The following is a 24,252-nucleotide window of genomic DNA, read 5'->3' on the forward strand; positions in this document are numbered from 1 at the left end:
CAGTATTCACCATTGTTTAAGTTCAACCTAGGTACTGTTCAGTAGTTCATGCTGTGCAAATGAATTCCTTTTTGCAGTATGGGTTAGAAATGTATTTATCTGGATTACTTGCTCAGTATGCAGTAAGAACATATTTTTAAGCCTGGGAATAGATTGCATGCACCTATGAGTCAATAATTAATGGGTGCAGTATTAAGAAAATGATTTACCTGATAAGGTGTAATTTAATTTCTTTTCCTGCTGACTTACTGTAGCTTTGTATTTTGTTCACTCTGTGAGAATTAAATGATTAACTCTGACCTGTAGTAACCAAAGGCTGGGGTTAGAAGTGGATTAGTGAGTTAAGTAGCCACGATTCCTTCATAAAGCTGAGTCTGTCATTTCCTGCTCTGGGGAAAGAACTCCCAGCTTATATCCTCCTCTCTGTAAGCAACAGTAAAGCTTTTATTTTTTCTGCTTGAGTTGCATTTTATAACTATATGATGATTGTATGGAGTTGCTCTCAGTAATATTTCTTGATGACCTTGGTGGAAATCAATGTGGCTGCCTCTTTCTGTCTCAGGTAAACTGCTTGTCCATACAGGAAAAGAGCTCTAGAGATGGAAAAGCTCTGCTGAGCCATTGGCAAGGACAGGGGCATGCTTCAGCTAAAAGCCACTTCCCAGTATTTGAAGTGGCAATTATCTGAGAGTTTTAATGGGTCAGAAGCTGTAACAATGCTGATATATCTGTAACCAGCTGTCAGAAGCTGGTTACAAATGCTAATGTATCTCTCAAGCCAGGTGACAGTCCTGGTACCTTGTCTTGCAGCAGTCAGTGAAGTCAGCTCTTCCACAAAAACATCTTTCTGGCAAAAACAAAACCCAAGGCTTTGCTGGGGAGGGTATGAGAAGGATATGCTGCCCTGCGAACCTATGAACCTGTGATCTGTCATGCTTTGAATAGTTTTCATCACCCCTGCCTTTGTTGCTCCCATTTTAAAGTAGGTACTGTGCACCTGGAAAAATGGTAGAGAAATATGATAAGGGTAATCTGAGGTATGTGGTGACTCCTGTACTGGGAGAGGTTAAGTAGTCTGTGGTTCTTTCACTAGGAAAAGAGATAAGACAGTTAAAAATGTGTAAAAAAAACATCAAGGGGTGGAGTTTTTGATTAGGCAGCCATCGTTCATAGCTGTTTGTTTTTCTTCATTTCTTTCTATAAACACAGAAACAGTCAGGAACAAGAGATGGAAGTTTTGAACCAGGTAGAAGTTTTGAAATAATGTTAAATAATTGTTTATGTCATAGACAGATACTGGCACATACTCCTACCAGACACTATTTATGACAAAAATTAAAAAAAAAATATTTGAAAGGTATTTAAGTAAATCCATGGAAAAAAGTTTCATTAAGAGCTTTGTAAAATAAAAAAGAAGGTAAAGCCTCTGATTCAATAATCTCTTAACTGTATATTATGGAAGGCTATGAGATCATATTGTATGTTTGCCCTACTGTTAGACTTCTTGCCCAGGTATTTGTTCTTGTTTATTTGGAGACAGGATTGCCTGTTTTTCTGACTCAGTGCTCCCACAATTATGAGCTTTCAGAGATTTTTTTTTTCCTTCTTTTTTTTTCCCCCCTTCTTTCTCCTTCCCTTTATAATTCCTCTTTTTAGGAGAGATTTTTCAACGTAGCAACTCTTTGCCCCTTTCACATAACAAATAAGTAACTATATGCCAGGGTGGGTCTCTTTAATGAGTGTATGCCTTTAAAATTAAATTTTAAGTGGTCAGCACAAAAGAAAATGTGATCTGTGTACAATGTTGTTTGTTTTTTTAAAAAATAAACATATACATATATATATACCTGTACTTTTGTTTAGCTTTAAGAAGATGAAAAATGAAAACAGCCCAGAAACACAAAGAAGTAAAACAAGTGCTCCATGGGAGGAAAATGGCCCACAGAGGTAAGACAAGATTTGATGACTTAGGTATTGTGCAATGGTAAATATCATACAACAGCAGAAAGTTGAAGGTTATTAATACAATATATTAATGTGTTATTTGATTCATAATAGATGTGTATTGCATGTAAGCAGATAGGTTCTTTCATGGATAAATAAATAGTTAAAAATTAGGAAAGTATGTGTGGGAGGAGGTAGCCAGTGAATAAATGTCAGCAGTGGCTTTCTTTAGAGATCTGTTCATGGACCTCTGATGTTTAGTATATTTGTCAAAGAACTTGAAAAATAAACTTTGGTGATGATATGAAATTGTTTAGGATAGTGAGAAACTTGTCTGTGGAGAGTGGCAGAAAGGCTCCTGAAGTGTGACTGATGGATAGATTCTGTTGAGTCAAAAATGTAAAGAGAGGTGTGTGAGGACAAAAAAAAAATAATCCTAGATTTCTGTTTAATATGAAGTGCTGTGGAATTATGTGGAATTATGATGGATAACAAAGAAAACATCAGCTGTGTAGCAGTTAGAAAAACAATTAGCAATTATTAGTAAATCAAGAGAGCAGCTTTATGCCATTATATAAATTGGTGGATCACATATGTACTCAGTGAATTTTGGAAGCAGTTCTGATATCCTTATCTCAGGAAAAAGAATAGGCTTTGAGTGGGGCAGCAAAGGGGATCAAAAATGTGAAAGGCTCTGCAGTAAATCTGTACAAGGAGCAAAGGCAGAGGCAGACAGGAATCTTCCTGCAAAAGAGGCAATTTCAGGGGATAACATCTAGAAAATCACAAGTTGGACTGAGAAAAGAGAAAGTGATCAGGACTTTTTTTCCAGCAAAAGAACTAAGGATCTTCAGGTGAAGCTATTGAAGGTGGTATAAAAGTGTTGATAAAGGCAGTCAGTAGTGACTCACCGTAAGTGGGAGATCTGTGGTCCTCCTTTGCAAGGAGGTGAATTCCTGGGGGAGCTGGGTGAGTCATGGAACAAAATCCTGAAGTGCTTCTGAAGACAGAGAAGCAGCAGCTGGCTCAGTAAGTCCCCTGGACTGGGAATGGTGTGGGATGCAGGGAGCACTGGGGAAGCTGTCTTCAGGCTTCTGCTGCCTGGAGATGGCTGTTTACAGCTGCTGTTGGAAACAGGCTACTAAACCAGACAGGATGTAAAGTGTAATCCAGAATGGTCCTGCTTTTCTGTGACAATTCAGATCTATACCTGATGCACCCCTTGTGCTCCTGTAATCAGCAGTAGATTGTAGAGTAAGGAACAAAGCAGCAAGCAAATAGTCTTTTGCTAGGACAGGCCTTTCTTTAGTTGTTTTTAGAAAAGTAATGTCATCTTGTCACTTTATGTCTCCAGTGTTTCAGTTGCTTTCAGGACAGCAGGAGGTTTGATCTTGCAGGAGCCAAACAATGCTAGAATTGAGTTTTTGCAAATCTGTTAATTCTAAAGCACTGTGCAGGTTTAGACACATAAGCAGGCTGGATGTTGCACAGCAGCTTTCACAGCTCTTAATAATAATTCTCATTGAGATGAGCTGTGGGAACTTTTCACCTGTGCAGAGCAGTGCTGTAAACAGCTGTCTGCAGAAGCAGATGACAAAGAAAGGATTCAGTTTGAAAGGCAGAGGCTTTTAGGAAAGCAGAAAGAAATCTGGAGGTTGGAACACCTCCACACCAATGGAAGAGGTTTGTTTGTGGGTGAACAGAAGAGAAATGGGAATGTAATTGTTTCATGTTCCCAAACATCAGCTCTGTGATAAAGATGTATGCCATGATAGAACATGGCAAGTTTTCATACTTACATCCATGGAAAACAAGAAGAATGCCTAGCTCTGGGTTGGACATGCGATACTAAAGCACAGAAATTTTAGTATGGTAAAAGAATACTAATAGACTAAAAATCTATATTTTGTAGGCTTAGAGTTGATGACTCGGCAATGATAAGAGGTCTCTCTCCTACATTTCAAGGTTTACTGCGAAAAATGTATTGCTAGAAAGCAGTACTATCTGCATTTACATAGAAATCACACTAACACCCAGAAAAGCATGTATAGCCAAATACTCCCCTGTGCGTGCATGAATATTTTAATTTTTGTAAGCTGAATCTCAGTTAGCTGGCCTAACTGCCCGGGAAATGTTAAAGCTGAGTATTTTCTCTCTCTTTTTAACCTTAGTGGACTGTATAATTCTGCCAGTGATCGCAATAAATCACCAAAGTTTCCTTACTCTCGCCGAAGGAACCCATCTGGTGGCAGTGAGAATGAATCTGGGCAGCCAGTTCGGAGGAGGTAAGAGCCTCAGGATTAATTACTGTCAGCTTCTCTGTGTAGAAACTTGAGGCTGGTGTTCAGCTCGTGTAGGCACAGCTGGGCCCTGGGAAAGGGGATATTCCAGGGGCCAATTGTTAGTCAAAAAAAACAACCCAAGTAAGAAATACCACAGCTGTTTTTGTAACGGAAGCTTTGGTCTGGTTGTTTGCCTGTGTGCTGTTGTGGGAAAATGATGTTAAAAATGTGGAAAGTTGCAGTATTGACACGTGCAAGATTCCTTTAGATACTGGAGCACTTATTGCCTGGTGAATGATTAAGAACTGATGGATTTGTTTGCTTGACAGCTTCCAAAGCAGTGTTATAGCATTTCTTTACTTTAACTGCCTGAAGGATTACACAAATGAGCCATAAAGCTGTCTTCAGCAGTCCCATACATGAACCACTTTGCATTAGAGAGGACACCAGCAAAAATACAACTGTGTGACACTTTCAATTGGTACAAGCTGAATTGAATGACTTAGAGGAGTAAAATAGAATGGATGGAGATTCTGTGCTGTGTGTCCTCAAACATGTCCAAAAAGCAAATTACAGGGGCAGTTCTGAAGCAATGGAGTATTGAGAGATGTGTGTTACCTGGGATGATTTGTCCTGCTGAGAAGCTGCCTTTATCACTAGTGAACCCTGCCTGGTGATCTGTTATGAAGTATAAACGAACACAGATACTGTGCCATATTCACTTCAGTCTTCTATGCCATGGGAGCTAGCACATGAGAGTTACATCTCTTTCTTGACAGCTCTGAAATCAGTACCTGCTTGGCCTTCAAAGCCAGAGCTCTGGGGTCTTTGAAATGGCAGCATATTGATGAGGAAATCTAATTTGATGTGGAGCTTTTATCTGTGTCAGGTTTCTGAACTGTTTCAGACCTTTTACCTGCCACTCGCTGTCTGGGACAGGAGAGAAGAAACTCACCTAATAGTGCATGCTTAGTGACCTCAAATAAATGTGAAGTGTAACTCTTCAGCAATAGAGTTATGTTTATTTGCTCTGTTGGATAGTGCCCTTGTAGGTGTTAACAACAATGTGTTTCCTGAATGGGTTTTTTCATGTTTTAACTTCAGCCAGGCCCCAGGCAGCCCCTCACTCACTCCCCCACCAGCAGGATTATGGAGAGAATCAGAAGGGTAGGAGTTAGAAACCTTGTCAGTTGAGAAGCAGTTTAATAGGGTAAGCAAAAGCTGTGCACACAAGCAAAGCAAACCAGGGAATGAATTCCCTTCTTCCAGTGGCTGAGCAGGTGTTCAGCCATTTCTGGCAGAGCAGGGCCCCATCCACTAATGGTGACTTGGGAGGACAAGATCATCAGTCCAAACATCCCCTCCTTCCTTCCTCTTCCCCCCACTTTATACACTGACTGTAATGCCACATGGGCTGGACTATCCCTTTGGTCAGTTTCGGTCACTTCTGTGTCCTGGCTGCGTCCTCTCCCAGGATCCCACGTACCCCTGGTCTCCCCCGCAGTGTAGCCTTGGCTCTGTGCAATCTCTGCTCAGCAATAATGAAAGCATGTCTTTATTATCAATCCTGTGTTCAGCACAACCCCAAAACACAGCCCCACTGTGAGGAAAAATACTGCAGATAAAACCAGCACAGGTTTTCTGATGCATTGCTAGTTGTCAGAAAGATTCATTTGGCTTTTTAAAAGCAAAAGAGTAGAGATTAAGCAATGCAAAGCTCTCTTATATCAGGAAGAGTGCTTCTGCACTGTGCAGCATGAAATTGTTTTTATCACTGGGGATTTGCATTGGGCTGATCTAGTAATCAGATGGACAGTCATGCCAATAGCAAGTTTTCTCTTGGGCAGCCACATGAACAAAATGTTTTTAAAAGTATTTTCTCATATGTGAGACTGTAAATACTGACAGTAGTAGGTAGATTTTAACTCATTTATGCCTTCTTGAGCTTGGTTTTATTCATGCACTTTCCTTTTCCAGCTGTTAGTAGCTGTGCTGTTTATACACTCTTTAGTGGAGTTAAGAGGAAACCAACAGGTTCTGCTATGCTGGAAACAGTAGTAGACTCTAAAGGCCAGCATGCTCTGCTTAATTTTGCAAGTCAGGGGCTTGCAATGAGAGCTTGAAGGGAATCATGCCTTCAAAACTTATTGTAAAGGTGTCCTGAAAGGTTTAAAACAAGCACATGCCCTATTTTCTCTACCTGACATCATACTGGGGAAAAAAAAAAATCCATCAAAAAACCAAAACACTTTGTTGTTTTTTTTTTATTGGTAGTTTTGTGTATTTATATTAAGTAACTCTATGACATTTCATTAAAACTTCCTTAATGTCACAGGAAAAATCATAATAGTGGTGAAGATTCAGATTTAAAGCAAAGGAGAAGGTAAATACATGATCTATAGCAGCTATGAAATGATAGTGAAGGTATGGGTTGTATTTTGTTTCACTGCATACGCTTCTTTCCTTCCTTCTCCCTCATCTTCCTAAATGTATAAAAGGATTGTTGTGTTATGACCTTTCAATTTTTTATTTCTTGTCTTTTACTAAAATGCTCTGGTGCATGGCCTCATCAAAGCAGTCTTTCAGCACATTGCTGCTATTCCATGTTATAAGCAGCTTGTGAAAGTTTCCTGAGGGCTTATCTGCAACTTGAAAGTCAGTTCCAGAAGTTTCAGCTTTTGGAGTTTGAATCTGCAGATTTGTTTTTACTTCTCCAGCCTCCCTACCCACTTCTAATTAATCTGTTTTGCAAACAAATGTGCCATCATCTGAGATGAATTGTCCTGACAGAGGTAAGTGCAAAGGCATATATAACTCCTGATGGTCCTCTTGCTGTCTTGCACATTTTTTGAAAATGCTTCTTGTCCCTGCCCCCATCTCCTATTTCAGACTTGACTAGTTGACACATTTCAAATAAAATGCAGGTGTGAATTTGGGTATGCCCTTCAACAACTTCAGCTACGTTGTGAATCTACAGATTTTTGCCACATCTGCTTGTCATGACTCTGTGTATTGCTTCTCACATCTGTGCTCCTGTTTGCACTGCTGGAATAAGGAGACAGTGGAGGGCTTTTCGATGTCAGAGGCTCCTGGAGCTTGGGAAGGAGAGGAGGCACTCCCAGGATCTGAATCATTGCTGCAGCACGGGGAAGGAGCTCTGGCAGAGATACAAACATCTCGGGACAATCACAGGAAGCCAGAGAAAGCGCTCACCTACTTCCTACTTACTATAAGATAACAGAATGTTTTTTGGAAGGATGTTGCCATTACAAGCTGCTGGTGGTAGTCTTGTGGTAGATATCCGGCACACAAAACTGAGAAAATTTAGTTAAGCATATCAGATGGAAAGCCTCAGTGCTCAGAACAACTCTTCCCACAGATTTGTTATTGTACATTGCAAAAGACCTCCACTTCCTCACAATTTGGCTATTCTCTCATTTTAATTAGAAAAAAGACTCTGCCAGAATGTGAGCTTTCCCCAACCCTCCAAGCCCTCTTCTAGGCAGTATTTGTTGTGTCTCTTGTAAAACAGACTATGACTTTTTTCCTGCTTCTTATGATAGGGTATATAGGTATTCTACCTACAAGATATGAAATATATTGCATAACAAGGAGAACAGGGAAATAAAGGACAAAAGGTACCTTAAAATTGTCAGAGATCAGGATAATCTCATGTGTTCTTGCACCTGATTTAGGAAACTATCTTTTTTTCCACCCATTTTTGGTATTTTGCTCAGTAAAAGATGATACTTAATATTCAGTAAAAGATAATATCCTGGCAACAAGCATGAGCAGCTGCCACTCAGCTGACAGCTCAGGAACCCTTCTGTGTTCACAGAAGCCCACAAGTACTTTCCTGACAGGGAACACAAGTTAATTCAATGTGCAATATCCAAAGGTGGATTGCATTTCCATTCCTGAAAAGTTAGAGAAAGGCTTACCTTGACTTGTTCAAATTGGATATTTTATCTTGTACTTTGCCTGCCATGCTGTGATTTTTGGCTGTTTTGGTACCTCATGAGATAAATGACTTAAATCACAGTAAATCAAGTTACTTCTTGTCATACTTAAAAATTTAGAAGAGTCATGCTAATGACCTGGAAGGGTGAAAGAACAGTGTTGCTCAAATGACATATTAATGTTGATGTTACTGGTGTATTTATTATTATTTATTAACATCTGATGAGGGTTAGGGAAAGGTATACTTTTGGCTGTGTAAGGTCTGCTGCAGTTCTAGAACATTTATTGCTCTTAACTCTTCCATTGTGCTTGAGTGACTCCTTTTGACACCATCTTTTAATCTTCCTTCTTCCTTTGGAGTTGCAATTTTCTATAGCAACACACGTATGTTTTATCTCCACTTTGAGCTTCACCCAGAAAAGTGTATTTTTAGCTGGCAACATGGATAACCTGGCTTTAAATTATGAACATGAGGTTGGGGGAGGGGGATGTCACTGAAACTGTGGGAAAAGCAAAAACACACCAACAACATTTTTAGTATTAGAGAATCAAGGCATTACTTTATTCTGGCCAGGATGTTGTTCTGACCAGGATATGCAACAGAAATAATTTCATCCATATGTAGCCTGGCCATGCAGAGGAAATAATTCCATGACACTTTTTACCAGATTTTTCACTAACTTTATACAGTCAAAACCCATAGAGATTAATTGGTTCAATGTTCTTTGGTTCCAAGTTATGTACTTGGAATTAATACTTGATTTTCCATTGGGTATGAATTTGTTCACCTCCGATTTGTCCTCATTCTTGTATCTTCTTTCCCAGACTAGGTGTGTCTGATCCTGTAAGGGCTGATTTTTAATGGTCATTGTGTATCTTCTGTACTACTCCCAGTCTGTTGAGATGTCAAGTTCATCAGGCCTTGCCTAAGGGACCAATGTCCTGAAAAAAACTTCAGTTCCCTTCCCCTGGGGCAAAGGCGAACAAACCTGACTAAAGCTATCAAATAAAATAGAAATTCAGCTTAGTATCTTTTCCAACAGGGAGAAACTTCTCCTCTGGGAGAAATTTCTCTTTGCCAAATTTATTCCCATCAGCCAAGCTGGGTTGAGATGATTTTCCTAGACTTTAGCTGTCACATTATTGTAAGACATTTTTGTTTGAATGGGAGCTATTTCAACTAATGATTTCCTGATTTAGGTGAGAGGGGAGAACAAATTCCAAAGACCAAGGCATTTAAAGGCTCAGCAATGTGATGAAGGCAACCATAAATCACTGGTATTATGGTGAATTTCATGGGGCTCTCAGGTGTGTCAGAATGACATCTGTAACAGTGTCCTGGTTATTTAGTCCTAGTCCTCTAGAAAGCAGAGTGGTGTGTGCCTGAGAACAGCTCCATGCTGCATCTCTGCTGTTCCCTGGGAATAATCTCTCACCCTGTTTGGGCTCTTCTTCCTAAACCATTAGAACAAGCAGTGAGCAGAAGCTTCCTACCTTGTCATGAAATGCTCCCCCTTATCTTTTATTTACACCTAAGGAACTGCTTTCTCTCCTTGGCTTGTTTGAGGTGAAGTTTAACAAACCTGTCCTCTTACAAATGTCAGCTATCAAAGAGCAAAAGAAAAGCCAGGAGGCATAAGAAAATACGTATCTCTACCAGCATCATCAGGAGTTATCTCCTTATACCTCCTATTTCGTGGCCAGATACCTCAGAAGAAAAATTCTGTTCTCCATTGCAGCAAAACCATCACAAATTCCAACTCCAGACAGTCTAAATCCTTGTAGACCAGCTCCTGCTAATATCAGTCAGCTTTCCTCATTAATCATCTGGGCTGTCAGTATAGCAGAAAAACATAACTGTCTTTGGGCCATTAATAGAATCACAAAAATGTTCATGTTGGGAAGGACCTTTTTCAGATCATCAAATCCAGCCATTCTAAGACCATCCTCACACTAAAGAATGAATGGTCCAAACTGGATTTTGTTGAGAGTGCTAGTCCTTAGAACCTAGCCAGTGGTACAGTGGCGGAGTCCTGGTTTCTAGGACCAAAGTCCTGACAGTTAGTCTGTCTGCTCCAAAAGTCAGTCATGGATTTAAGAGAAGTTTGCCTGTAGGAAGTGTAGCTTTCTTTTTTCCATAAAGAGCAGCAGAATCCTAGTGTTACTGGTGTCTCTTCCATGCTGCCTAACATTCCCTTCAGACAAGCTGGGTTGAGCTGATTTTCCTAGGCTTTCACTGCCCTATTCTTCTAACACATTTTTGTTTGAGTGGGAGATATTTGAACTAATGACCTTCTAATTTAGGAGAGAGAGGAGAACAGACTCCATAGATTGAGGAACTTACAGGATAGAAGTTGAGAGGAATAGAAAACATAGATCTCTGAGCATTTTGTTTTGACTGCAAACCCAGAATTCTGTATCATTTCTGTTAAATGTACCACAGTGTTCAAGAACAAAAGAGCCACACAGATAGAGATGAAACATTTCACACCTCCAAGAAATACATTGATGTGGCATATACAAAAAGAATGCTGAATGATACAATAATACATATTTAAAAAATAAAAGAAACAAATGTCAATTATTCAAAATGAAAATAGCACTTGATACTACACTCTGGGTGCACTACTTTTGAAGCAGTTCTTCCAATCAATTAATGAGAAAAAGTTAATATAAGTTGCAGGTGGAGACAAGCTCTCCAAAGTTTTTTAATTTTGATTTTCCAGGTAATGTCTTTGCAGTGTTGTTCTTTCCTCATTTAACACTGAAATAATTTTGGTGTTAGTAGATAAATTTGTCCAGAGATGTGGCTTTTCTCTTTTCCAGGTCACGGTCCCGCTGTAACACCAGCAGTGGCAGCGAATCCGAAAATTCCCACAGAGAGCATCGGAAGAAGAGAAACAGGTGACAATAAATTACATATTTTAGACAGGGGAACATGAAACACAGACAAATGGAGATGGAGATTTTTCAGATGAACCTAGTAAGAAGGGATGTATCACTATATTAGGAATGGCAAGAAGTACAACACAGACTCTCTTGTGTGCTGTACAAGAGAGCGAGGTTTATTATTCCAGATCTCTTTTATAGACAGGTCTGAAAAGGCCTGAGAGGTAAAACTCTTATTGGTCATTAAACCAACACATCACCATCATTGGTCAACTGGAACACCACCCCTTGACTGCTTCTTGCACGTAAAAAACAGGGATTTAAACAACACCTGCAAAAGGTTTTCCTTCTCCAAGGATTGTTTGCAATCCTCCTTGTGCTTTCTCAGGCCAGAGTGACTTAGTTTCACACAGTCATTGTGCCTCTTGCCTGCTTTCAGCATCCATAAAGGGATCTAACATATTTTATGTGTGTAGAGTCCTCCTGAGGCAGCTTAAGACCCTTTTCTGAATAAGAAGAGGTAATTGCCAGAATACATCATTATAGTTGGATGCAATGAATGCCTGCCCTCCTGTTGCTTGGGAAGAGCTCAGCAATGAGCTACAAGATCAAGTACAGGGCACACTTACAAAAGACTTGCAGTATAAATGCAAATAAAGTGGATAATATCTTGATAATGATATTCCCAGCATATACTTTTACCTCACAAAGTACAGATTTTTTCAAGCAGAAAATAAGCTGTTGAGAAGTGAAAATATTTTTATTGGATATGAATCTCAATGTTGTTTTAAAAATAATGTATTGAACTGTACAAAGATTTTGTTTTCCAAAATATCAGGCATGGGCCCAAACCCAAAATATGTACAGCATCAAGTTTTAATAGGACAGCAATAGTTCATACCAAGTGATGCTAACGAGTTCTGTATTATATATTATATCTTTCTTATTGCAGGTATGAAAAAGATAGCATAACTACTGATTTCCTATAAATTCCCTTCAAAGCTCTTTATTTTATGTTTCTCTAGGGATAACAACATCCTAGAGGTATTTCTGAAAATACGCTTTTTAAAAGCACATAGAATTTTCTCATATTGCATAAACACGGTGCAAGAGAAATGTAACTAGATAAAAGAGGAACTGTTTAAAGGCAAAGTTTCTAAGTTACTGTCTGAATGAGCTGCATCATTTCGTCATGTCTTATAGGCAGTGAAAAATGATTTCCAGATCTCTGGAAGCTCTTAGAAATAATTGCATGCTAGATAGTGCTGCAGGAGTATGCAGTATAATTACATTTTCAGCATGACTTGCATTAGTTAAAGAAATGTTAAAAAGTCATTGTGCCACATGGGATGGCATAAAGCACATCTGAGACATAAGATTTCTTTGAAGCTTACCTAAATTAAAGCACAGTCTTGTAAGGTACTTGGCTAACAATAACCTAGTGTGCATGGAAGGCTTGTTTTCCAGCTGAAGTTTAAATGACATGCTGAGTGTAGTTTCAGTGATCAACAGTAAATGGTATTTTGTATCCCTTTCTCCCAGAACACTCTTGCCAGGTTCTTTTCTGCCTCTGAAACTCCTTGTGCAGGGAGCTCCACAAGCAAGTGAAAGAAATTAGAGACTGACCACAAGAATGTTTTTAAGAACTCCTGGCAATATAGAGACTGAATTGTAAGAAGGATTAAGTACTGCTTATCATTTTTTGAAGAATGAGAGGGCCATTACCAACCCTTCCTGACTTCATGTGAAAAAAAATTAAAGATAAAAGTAAAAAAAAAACAATTCTGGGGGGCTGTTTCTAAGTTTTCCCATGTTTTCAGAAATATAAGATACAGCAAAAATGTTAATGTTTCAGTATCTCTTGTTCTTGGGTGATCACTTGAAATCTAACCAGATAAAAAAACATTACCAGTTAGATTAAACAAAAAATAAATATGCTGGAAGTCTAAGACTTGTTCTTTGTGAGCAGGTGAAGGAAAACAACCAGTCATAATGAATTTCTGCATTTTGTTAGCAGCCACAGCAGGAACATAACAAGCTGAAAGGTGAGAGGCACTGAGCAGCTTTCCTGTTTTCAGAGATGAGCCAGCCCTAGCAGGATTAAATAGGACATTATAATGAGGCTTGCAACTGCTATTACTCAAGTTGTTGCTGTTGCATAGACTAATACAACTTATTTTTCAGTACAATAATTAGATACTTGACACAAGCAGAAACAAAATTGTTTTATTTTATTGAAATAAAATATGTGAATATTCACATTAACCAAAGAAACCTGTTTCTGGTCATAGTAGAGTAGAATATATTGTTCACATGACAAGAGATCACTATGAACTATTTTCTAGAAGAAAACAAATTATCAGAGAAAACCAGAAATGTAGATGAGAGCTTCTGAAGGTAGAACACTAGAAAAATCTTAGGGAAAACCTGTTTACCTGATTTCGATCTTTGAGGTTTCACTCCATTATATGAATGTCTTTTCCAAGGCAGATGTTCATATGAAAATGAAGAAGAACTGTGATGAGCATATTTCAATCACAGAAATGCATTTGCATTTTCAATCCTGTGGCCAAAATTTATTGTGTAGATAAACATATATTAAAGGAGTAGACAATGTGTACTGAGGCATAATTTCCTTCCTGACTACACTTGGAAGATGCATCTGATTAGAATCAGAGAAGGACTGAAGAGGCTGGCAGGGACTTCTGGGTGCCACCTGGTCCAGCCACTGCTCCAGCAGGGCCACCAAGGTCCAGGTGTCCAGGACTATTCCCATGCAGCTTTTCAGTATCTCCAAGGATGGAGACACTGCCACCACCTCTCTCGGCAGCTCAGTGAAAAGAATGAAAGGAAAGCTATAATGAGCTTTCAGTACCAGGGCAAGTTTTTATTCAAAAGTATCTTTAAATAGAAATTCAGGATTTGAGCTAAACTTCTTGCAGCTTTTTTAAAATTATTATTATTTTGTCATTTCTGTCACCAAAAAGCTAAAAAAATTGACCCAAAATTATTTGAATTTGAACATTGGATTCAAATAATGTATTTCATGTAGAGATTGTGGTACCTTGGCCATCTTTAACCTTGTTAAGTGTCAGCATACTACCTTTCTTTGCAGCTGCAAAATGTATGTTTTGCTTCTTCATGTCTCCATCTAGTAGAGTTCTGCTGTGGTGTGACAGTACTTTGAGTGCTGACACGGCTTGTTTGCTGTGATGCAAACTATATATTTAGATTTTTGGTATTTGTGTGCAAGTGACTGCCGTGTGTGGGAGGCAGTTGGTGGTGTCTGTACAATATGGGATGATTGCTGTTTGCCCAAATTGGATTATTTGGGATGAAAATCACAACTCATTACTTCTTGCTGTGTGAGTACTTCTTCTAAATCCTTAGGTAGAAGTTTATGTTAATGCCTGTCAGCAGATTATAGATTTAAAAAGATTTTCTTAGAAATCAAAACTAGAGGTTGCATTCTTCTCCAGATGCTTCATAGCGTTTGGTAGAGTTGTGGCTGTTTACAGTAGTTGGGGATTGAGCTCAAAATTCACTATGCATGTGAGAGAAGATCTGATTAAAGGAAAAGCAGAAGCCTGCGTAGCTGGTTTAGCCTGATACAATTCAAAACTCAAAGAGAAAAGAACATCTGAAGTGAAGAACAGCAACAACATACTTTGCATTGCCTACATCTCCTGTGTAATCCTTTAATCTCTGTTGGCTTCTTTGTTTGTTTTACCTGTCAGTCTTCCCCTTTGGTTTCTCCAGTATGCCAGTCCTACCATCCGATCAGACAATCCACATTTGGGTGATATTTTCCAGGGGTGTTTTGAAATCCCTGCTGAATTTTAAATTCACTGCTCTGACCAAGCATGTCCATTTGCTCCACCACCTTAGCACTCATATGTGCAACCTTGAAACCATGGGAAGCATCTGTGGAACTTTGGTCAAACACTGCCTGGCTGCCTGGAGGGCTGTGGCATTGTGGAATTGCTGCAGCCTGCTTACCAATGCACTGAACTGACAGAATTTGATATTTGTCTCAGTCTGTAATACCTACAGTTAATGAATTCATGGATTTTAAAGAACCAAATTAAAAAAAGTAGAAATAAAAGGCGTAGCATGTCATTTATATCCACATCAGCCATGACAGGGACCAAAGCCTCAGGGGACAGTGCAGAAGGAGTGCCATGGAGATCTGCATGCATCCTGAGCTTTGTTGCAGATTAAGATGAAAGGATGATTCTTCTGAGCAGGGATTTACCAAGGGGATCTTTCCCTGGATCCTAGGAAAGTGCATACTGCAGTGAAGTACTTTTGAAAGTTGTAATAGTAGAACCCATCACGATATGGGTCTCCCATTTGGTGCAGATGAGTTACAGTGGAAGATGTAAGCAGGGAAAAAATTCCCTGACTTGGGCTGGGAAAAGAATTCAAGTTGTGGGTTTGTCCTTAAAAAGCATGGATTGTTACATTTTTGGCTCATGCTGTTTCTAAATAACAAATCAGCCAGTGAGGATTGCAACAAGCAAGTTTTCTTTTATATGGTTCTTACAATTTAATGTAGTTTTTGGGAGCATTAGTTAAAATTTAACAAGATGATAGGTAAAGTACAGCATTGCAGGAGCTAGATTATTTATTTATTTGTGGTCAGGGGAATACCCCATTGCTTCTCAGAGCATCCTGCCCTCAGCACCCTCAGACTAAACTCTGGGTACGTCTTTCTCAGATTACGGCAGGAGAATGACATGGTTGACTCGGCTCCTCAGTGGGAAGCTGTGCTGCGGCGGCAGAAGGGGAAAACCCAGGCGGATCCAAACCACCGGCGATCCAGGCACAGATCTCGATCGTATGTAACCCTTGCACCCTTTGATGTGTAAATTAAGGCTGTTGAATCATGTTAAAGAGCAGGAGGAGTATCTTCAGTGCGGTGGTGGCTCTCAGCTGCTGAGGAGCAGAGATTTTCACATGGCATACTCCCACATTAGCAGATTTGTCTTGTGGTCAAACTGCCTTTTTTATTGATTTGAATTACAGGGCAAAAATAATGCAGAGAGGGTAATGAAGCTGCTGAGAAACTCTGTCCATCACCTGGGAAGAAGTCCTGGATGGTTCTGTGGCTCATTCAACAATAGCTCTCTAATTAGTACAGTGATTTCTCTTTTCTGGGCAGCAAGGCTGTGGAAGCTTACTTGATAGCTGTGAACATTTTTAAGAAATAATGTGCACCTGTTTAATCATATAATACCTGCAGTGGTGTTCCAGATGAAAGCAGCTGCTCATGTTTCCATGTCAAATTATCCCTGACAAGCAGCAGTCAGGGATATATTGCATCCTGATGTCAGGATTTCCATGATGGAATCATACTGCCAGGCACTGCTGTTCCTGCTTACATGAGCCTGTTCTGACACGGTGAAGTCACCGGCTTTTGAAATTAATTTTCTCAAGCTAATGGAAATACTGGTTCCCTTTAAATTATGTTTCCCTTCTAAAATGGCCTGGTTTTGGGGCATAGACACAGTATTTGGTATCACTGAAACCATAGTCAGCATTGAAGTTTCCAGCATTAAAATCCACTTGAGGATCTGTTTTCTGTTGTCTGTGTTGCTGGAACTCATTGCTGTCTCCAGTTTTATAGTGCAGAGTTTTATTTCTTTATGAGGAATACAATTTACCTTAAGAGTCTAAATATTGGAGTTTTTACTTTAACAGGCTTTGTACAGACTTGTTCACTTTCAGCTGCACAAAAGTCATGTGTTATTAGGTATTACTGTGCAATGATATATTAATAAAAATTAGGAATATTAAAGCTCACTTGCATGGAATCCAGAAAATACAGCTGATTAAATTTGATTACTGTTTGTTTAATTATATACAGAAAGTACACAATAAACTGTAAACTAGGAAATGTACTCAGTCAGTAATAGTTAGATTTAATCTGTAGCCAACTTTTCTTTTTTACCCACGGGCCAGGTAAATCTTTGTTTGGACAGCACGGGTTCCCTCTTGTGGTTAATGTAACTTATAAAATGTTAAAACGTAACTTTGATTTTCCAGCACAGTGACATCCTGAGTTATATTTCATTTAAACTAGTTTTAGCAAAAAACCATAGATGTTAGGCATCTAACTTAAAAAGCAAAGGTCCTAGAGGAAGCAAAGAAATGAGGATGTCCTGAAGATTTTGAAAGACTTCTCATTTCCTTTTGCTATTCTTTTAGTTATTCATGTGTTTCTTCTTTATAATAAGCTCCCCAGTTAAAAAAAAAAAAAAACAACACAAAAACAAGCAAACCCACAATGAAATAAGACCAAATTAATTTTTGAAAAAAATTAGTAAAAGGTATTTAACTGTTAACATGTTGTACATTATAAGAGAATGTATTTCATTTAGTTTGGCTCAGCTGTTGGTTTACTTGACTGGATACAGGTCAAGAAAAAAGGAAAGAAGAAGAAAAGAAGAAAAGGAAACATAATTCTGTAGGTTATGGTTGTTTTGGTTTTAAATGTTGTCAAATGGTCATTTCAACTTGCCCATTTAAAAATTGGTACAAAATCTTAAATTTAGTAGAACAGGTAATTCTTTCACAGTAAGGCCATTATTGCATTTGTAACTAGAGCTTCCCTTTGGATTTGTGAAGCAGTGGCTGAAATGTTTCTTACTGCGCCTGGCACAGTGCATTTTATTTGTTTGATAATGAGTAATATTAATCATTTGTGGTGGCAAGTGGTGTCTCCTTGGTCTTGAGAATAAAAGTATTTGACAGGAATTTGACCTTTTTCTTTCTCCTCAAGGTATCAGCAAATGCAGAGAGCTCCCAGTTCTAGTTCCACAGGGTTTATTTTCAAGAGCTCAAGTAAAACATCTGTGTAGCCAAAGGGCTTTTTCTAATTAAGAAGAATAGCCATAAAATTCCATGGCTATTTAATTTACCATTTGTGACTCAAACTGAAATATTAATAAGGGTGCAGATGCAGGCACAAAAAATAATGTAGACCTTATTAATGTGTAGAGCTGTTCCATCTTGTGCAAACAAAATAAAAAATAAACCCCAGTGAGATTCATCACTTACTGGGAATTCCCATTAGATTTCCTGTACATTAGAGAAACTGATTAGCATGCAAATTGTCCAGAAGGTACTGATTCAGATACTGAGACAGGACAAACTGAGTCCTATATATCAAAACTGTGAGTTCTAAAAAAATTCACAGTAAAAAAATAAAAAAAAAGTAAAAGGGGTATTGTGATCTGGCTTTAAAGATTTAACAGAAGAATTGCTTTGTTGCAGGCTCTTAAGAACCATACAAACATTAATTTCTTATGCAGTATATGCAATACCTACATTCAGTATTACATTTCACTTTCATTTTTGTAAGCTTTCCATCATTTTGCTTTCAAAGGAAGCAGGAACAGGCCTTTGGAAAGAAAATGCCTTAATTAAGTTACTTTATCTGCTTCATATTTATTTAAATTCTTTGACAGGGAGCTAACCTGAATAAATGCTGTAAGGTTATCTCAGTATGGTAATACTTCTTAAACAGATGGAAAATAACTAATTGCAGGATGTGAAGTCTATTTGCTCTGAGGAATCATTGTATTTTGCCCTTTTTTCTTTTTTTCTTTTTTCTTTCTTTTTTTCCACATGGGATGCCATACTGCTAAATTGGTATTGTACAGTGAAGTCTTTATTATTAGTGTAATTGCAGGGATGGAAAGAAAATGGCAGAGACCACAGAGCAAAATACCTGGAACTGGTCACAGAAAGCAGGAGGCACAGTTCCTAGAAAGTGGAGAAATTAAGATGTCTTCGTATTTAACCACTGTATTTCCATGCTGCCCCACAAATGAATATTTCTTACTCTCGGTGAGGCTTCACAGGATGCTCTGTGATACTTGAGACTTAAGGCCAGGTTATGAACTGCTGTATTTTCATGAACAAGTAAAAGCCATGATCTAATGGGTCAGTGGTGTGCACTGTACCCTGCTTTGTGTGGGTCTTGGTTTGGGGAATGATCTTGGGCCTTTGCCTCCTCAGACAAACTGAGGCTTGTAAGCATGACAAAGCCTCCCTGAAGAAGCTGGCATTTTCCAGCTTTTTATGATGTCTTTCACATCCCCCACTGTCTGATTATTCAGCCTCAGAAGAGGATGCCTATCTTTCCAGCCCCAGGGTGAATGCAGGGCTTGCAGCTGCTATTTTGTGAGCAGGAAGCTTCATGGGGGCAGAAATCAGTTCAAAACTGAGGGGTGAAAAAGGCTGTTCAATGCCACTGCATTTACTGCATCAGGTAGTTAAAAGCAGCATGGACAGATGTAATAGAGAGAAGTAAATGCAAGAAGGGAGGAGTGTTAGGAGGATTGCATTTAGCCCTTTTTCTCTCTCTCTCCCTCTCTCTCTCTTTTTTTTTTTTTTACTCCATGGGGTGCCATACTGCTAAATTGGTATTGTACAGCAAAATCTTTGTTATTAGTGTCATTGCAGGGATGGAAAGAGGCAGAGATCACAGAGCAAAATACCTGGAGCTGGTCACAGAGAGCAGGAGGCACAGATAGAAGTGAAAAGCAGAGAAAACTAAATGCATTACAATAAACACATTCGGCTTTAAAAAGCTCTGAACACAGAGAACAAATGGACTGTAAAGCACCTGTGCTGTAGCCATCATGGGAACCTGAGGAGCTGGAAGGACAGCAGTTTGTCAAGGATGGGAATCTTACTACCTGGAAGGCATTGGAGCCTGAGGTGGTTATGGAGTAATTAATTTTAGCCCTACTAGGAAAGCACAAATGCTAGGTTGTTTTTCACCCTTTAGTCTTTCTCTGATGTTTTATAAAGTAGTCAAATAGTATCTCCTAGTATTTCTGCTCCAACGAAAGTCTAAAAAGCACCCCAAAACATTACCATCCCAAAATATTCTGCCTTTACATCAGCTGTATAGTGTTTACTGCAATATAGATTTCTCTGAACGTTATTCCTAGGGTGAAGTCTGGAAATAAGCCAGACATGGTAATGGTGAAGTAAGAAAACAGTTAAACTGTTAATGATAGAGAGCAGTTTGGAATTATTTCTGATACATCTCTGTCTCTGGACAGAGATTTAGAGGTGCGAAAATGCAGATCTCTGCTGTCCTTCATCTGCAGCTATATTTGGATTATATCTCTCCTAAAGCATCTTTGAATATGACTGGCCTTTTTGTCTAAGAGAAAAAAAAGATCAGGCTGTATGACCTAAAGTGTAAGACTTTGAGAAACTTTGGGTGTATTTATGTGTGCTGTATGTGTCTAAAGTTGCATCCCTTGCATATTAGATGGTGTGGAACAGTCTAGCTGTTGACACTGACCTTATATAATGACAATAAAAAGTGTTACCTAATCTCTCCATGCAAATGTAGTCTGTGACACTGTCTAAAATCTTTACTTGTCTATTACTCTGAATGGGTTTGGCTGAAGTCCAGGTGCAGCTTAAACAACAGTGGCAGTTTTGCACTAACCTTGCAATAGAGAAGGAAAAGTAAAAATAAAGGGGTTCCACTTAGAAATATCTATTCTATGGTTCAGTAGAAAAGGTGAGAGCTGCCCCTCAGGCTTGTTTTGCTGCATCTCTGTGTCTGCAAGAGGGAGGTTACAACTTTTGGTACATTCTTTGCACGTGAATTAAATACTTGCTAAAATGTTTAGGTACATAATTAGGCGTAGGTGCTGGTTTGATTAATTTGTTGGTGGCTTTTTTTTGTTTTTTTGTTTTTTTTTGTTTTGTGCTGCACACCAAAAAGAAATAAATTGAGCAGAAACCCTTTTTGGAGATGACCAGAAGGAGAGAGGCTGCACTGCGCTTGCAGTGGAGCCACAGGTCTTTACTGGAGTCCACTGGGAATAGCTGGGATTACTGATCAGTGGCCTGTGGGCTGTCCCTCCTTCTGCCCACCAAGAGCTCTATGGGCCACAGGACATTCCTGAGGGCCTTTTTCAAGTGTTATTCCAAAATGTGTTGTCCTTGCAGGGATAAGTGTTGGCAGCAACTGGGCAGTGATTTGGCTTGGGGAATTCAGCTGTTGTTTATATTTTATGCAGAGTCTTGCTGAAGGCTGGTGGAACTGGAATTGTGATTGAGAGCCTGTCGTTCAAGAAATGAATTTTCAGTTGAAATGAAGCGATGAGGTTTAATGCATTTTCTGAGATAACAAACCTTAAAATTGAAGTCACTGTTGGATTACATTTATCAAGATTCCTGTGCAGGGTCTGTGTGTTAAAAGTTATTTGAACAGCAACATGTCAGATGATGGCTTTCACAGCTGAGCCTTTACTGTCTTTGTTGCTATTTATAGGAGAAGCCCAGATGTACAAGCTAAAGAAGAACTATGGAAACATATCCAGTAAGTATGATCTTTGTAGGGTCTGAGAGATGCTTGGTTTGCCTTTAATGTAGTTATAAAATCCCCTCCAGTGTGGCACTACACTGATTTAGTTTCAGTAAATTATGTACATGTTAATGACCTCCTGTGTGTAGAAGATACTGCAGGTCACTGAGTGCACTGAGTAAAGATGACCATTGTGTATAAATTAATTATTAAAGAACAGTACATCATTTTAGAGGTTTATTCCTCTGTAGCTTCCAGAATGTCAATATTAATACTTTTAGCATGACACACCATTACCCCTTAGGAAGATATTTAGCAATTCCAAAGCACACATCATGTTCATGATATTGTGAAGCAACAAGATCAGATTTGCAGGGAGGTGAGAGGAAGGTGGAACGGGATGTGACATGCAGTTGAAGTGATCAAGGTGAAGTTACACTTATTTCAAAATAGGTGTCCTATTTTCACGTCAAGAAAGCTTCAAAGCTGAAAACAGCTTGTTTTAGTAAAACTTTTTAGTCCAATATAATAAAAATTTTTGCATTTCACAATTACTGTTACATTTTTGTACTTTTCCTAATCCTTTATAGGAAGGAGCTTGTGGATCCATCTGGCCTGTCTGAGGAGCAACTGAAAGAAATTCCATACACTAAAGTAGAGTGAGTTTATGTCAGACTTTTTTTTGGGAATACAAAAGTCCACTTTTCTTACTTTACTGTGAACTCTGTCCTACTGAAAAAGGAATGGGTTTACACATAATCTATAAACTCATATCTGTTCCAAATATTCCCCTAGGATGGACTGGGTGGGGATACTTAATAATCTTAAAATCGAGTATTTTCCCTTTACAAAATAAGAAGAAAAATCATCTTAATCTGTCCTAATCTCTCCCACACTCTTATGAACCTGTCTGTGTGTTCTGTATTCCTCCCTATGCTAGCCAAGAATCTTTCTTATGTTATAAACTACAGAATCAGAAAGAAGTGAATGCAAACAAGAAATTTTTTCTTAACATTTTATTTTTTTTTTTTAATATTCTGATCATCCAAGGCACTCTTTGACCTCTGCAATCCTTTCCCTGGCTAGTCATGGGCAGCTGGCAGGGTATAGCTATTTTCTTAAGAACCAACATCCATTTCACTGCGATAATTGCCCATTTGGGATTCCATGTGTCAGTGCAAGCAGCTGAATGTGGCACAGATGGGATCCTGGGTTGCATAATGTGCTTCCAAACACCACTAGGCAGAAAAGGCTGATGTTAAGGAGGTATAAATTAATGCATTGTTTATTAAAGTTTCATTCTCAAATATAAGTATGCCAGTTTGTGACCTCTGCTCTCCTAAAGCATTGAATTCTAAGTACAGACATCTAAAAAGAAGTATCAGCCCTTTAAATTCAGCCAGTGCAAAAAGCCATCTGTTACACTTTATTAAGAAATGGGAGGACCTCTCTGTCTGCAGCTGAATTTATATTTTGTGCCAAAGAACTGGTTTACCAACCTCCTGTTGTGAATTCTGTGTCTCTCTTAGGACTCAAGGTGACCCCATCCGCATCCGGCACTCGCACTCCCCTCGTAGCTACCGGCAGTACCGGCGGTCCCAGTGCTCCGATGGGGAGAGATCTGTCCTGTCTGAAGTGAAGTATGTGAACATGGTTATTAGCATTTAACTAGTCTAGTGCAGCCCAAAAGCTGTTTAGAGATCATGGTGGTAAGAAACAGTGTAAATGTGGCTTGTTCAGGATTCAGGCAATCCCCTAAATATTATGTCTTCAGAGCTAAACATGAATGAAACAACTCCAAAACCCTTTATAGTCTGTTCTCAGCCACAGTGGCTTTCTTGATCCATTTGGAAGGAGAAAAAACTGAAAAGGCTGAAACAAACCTGTACTGGTCTTCAGTGACAGGCCATAAAGTTGCTTAGGGGATGAGAAATCATGAGTTGCTTTCCAAGTAACTTCATCCTTCACAGATTTAAGATGTTATCTGTGTTAGCTCTGTATTTTGTTTCATGAGAACTCTAGTACATCCCTCTTCAATGGGTGGATCAGTCTTTCCTAGAAGACTGAAGAGTACTCAGGCATGGAAAAGCAACAGCCCCATTCTCAGTTGCAGCAAGGCCATAAAATATGAAAAGCAGTCCCCACCTGGAAGACTAGTTTTAGCTGGATAGCATCCTGAAGGAGGTTTGGCACACCAGTGATTTCAGGTGAGACTTGTCTTTGCCATGAGAGTGGCAGGGCCCCAGCAGAAGCTTCCCAGGGAAGTTGTGGTTGCCCCATCCCTAGAAGAGTTCAAGGCCAGGCTGGATTGTGCTCTGAGCAATCTGGGATAGTGGAAGGTGTCCCTGCCCATGGCAAGAGGTGGAACTGGATGATCTTTAAGGTCCCTCCCAAACCAAAACCATTCTGTGCTTCAGTGATGTTGTATCAATTTGGGCTGCTTCCAAAGACCAGGAAAAGACAGGGCTGCCCTGAAGTCAATGCCCTGAAGGTGCCCACAGAGGATCATCATGACAGCTTTCAGATATCCCAAGTAAGGTGATAAAAGCTTGTCATATCTATAGAGCAGTCTGTGACAGTCTCATTGTTTTTCATTGTTCTTCCTCTGCACAGTTATAGTTTATCTCATTAAAGCCATATCCATTTTTTGATATTATAATTCCAGTGTCAAAACTGATCTGGTCCCTCCACTGCCTGTTACACGATCTTCAGATGGGAAAGGTCCCAGCATCCAGCTGACTCAACAGGTTAGTGATTGTACATCCTTTGCAATTTTCCTTTTTACTGGAGAAAAAAAAAAAAAAATTTTCAGCAGCAGTGTGAATTGAATTT

At 39.1% G+C, this 24,252-nt stretch overlaps 1 protein-coding gene across 4 annotated transcripts in view; it reads left to right on the forward strand.

The window, feature by feature from the left end:
- Positions 1-24,252, forward strand: part of EPB41L4A (erythrocyte membrane protein band 4.1 like 4A) — a 120,459-nt gene that overhangs the window by 91,175 nt on the left and 5,032 nt on the right. For 2 of the 4 annotated variants that reach the window (XM_086868088.1, XM_086868089.1), the window contains exons 14-22: positions 1,864-1,947; positions 4,116-4,229; positions 6,562-6,609; positions 11,013-11,090; positions 15,796-15,915; positions 21,388-21,435; positions 22,011-22,079; positions 22,950-23,060; positions 24,086-24,167. In XM_086868088.1, coding sequence (XP_086724214.1) covers positions 1,864-1,947; positions 4,116-4,229; positions 6,562-6,609; positions 11,013-11,090; positions 15,796-15,915; positions 21,388-21,435; positions 22,011-22,079; positions 22,950-23,060; positions 24,086-24,167 — 754 coding nt within the window. The remainder of the gene's footprint in view (positions 1-1,863; positions 1,948-4,115; positions 4,230-6,561; positions 6,610-11,012; positions 11,091-15,795; positions 15,916-21,387; positions 21,436-22,010; positions 22,080-22,949; positions 23,061-24,085; positions 24,168-24,252) is intronic. The other 2 variants (XM_086868090.1, XM_086868091.1) reach the window with 1 other exon arrangement.

This window comes from Cyanistes caeruleus, chromosome Z (assembly GCF_971803275.1).
Source record: "Cyanistes caeruleus chromosome Z, bCyaCae1.hap1.1, whole genome shotgun sequence".
NCBI classification, from domain to species: domain Eukaryota; kingdom Metazoa; phylum Chordata; class Aves; order Passeriformes; family Paridae; genus Cyanistes; species Cyanistes caeruleus.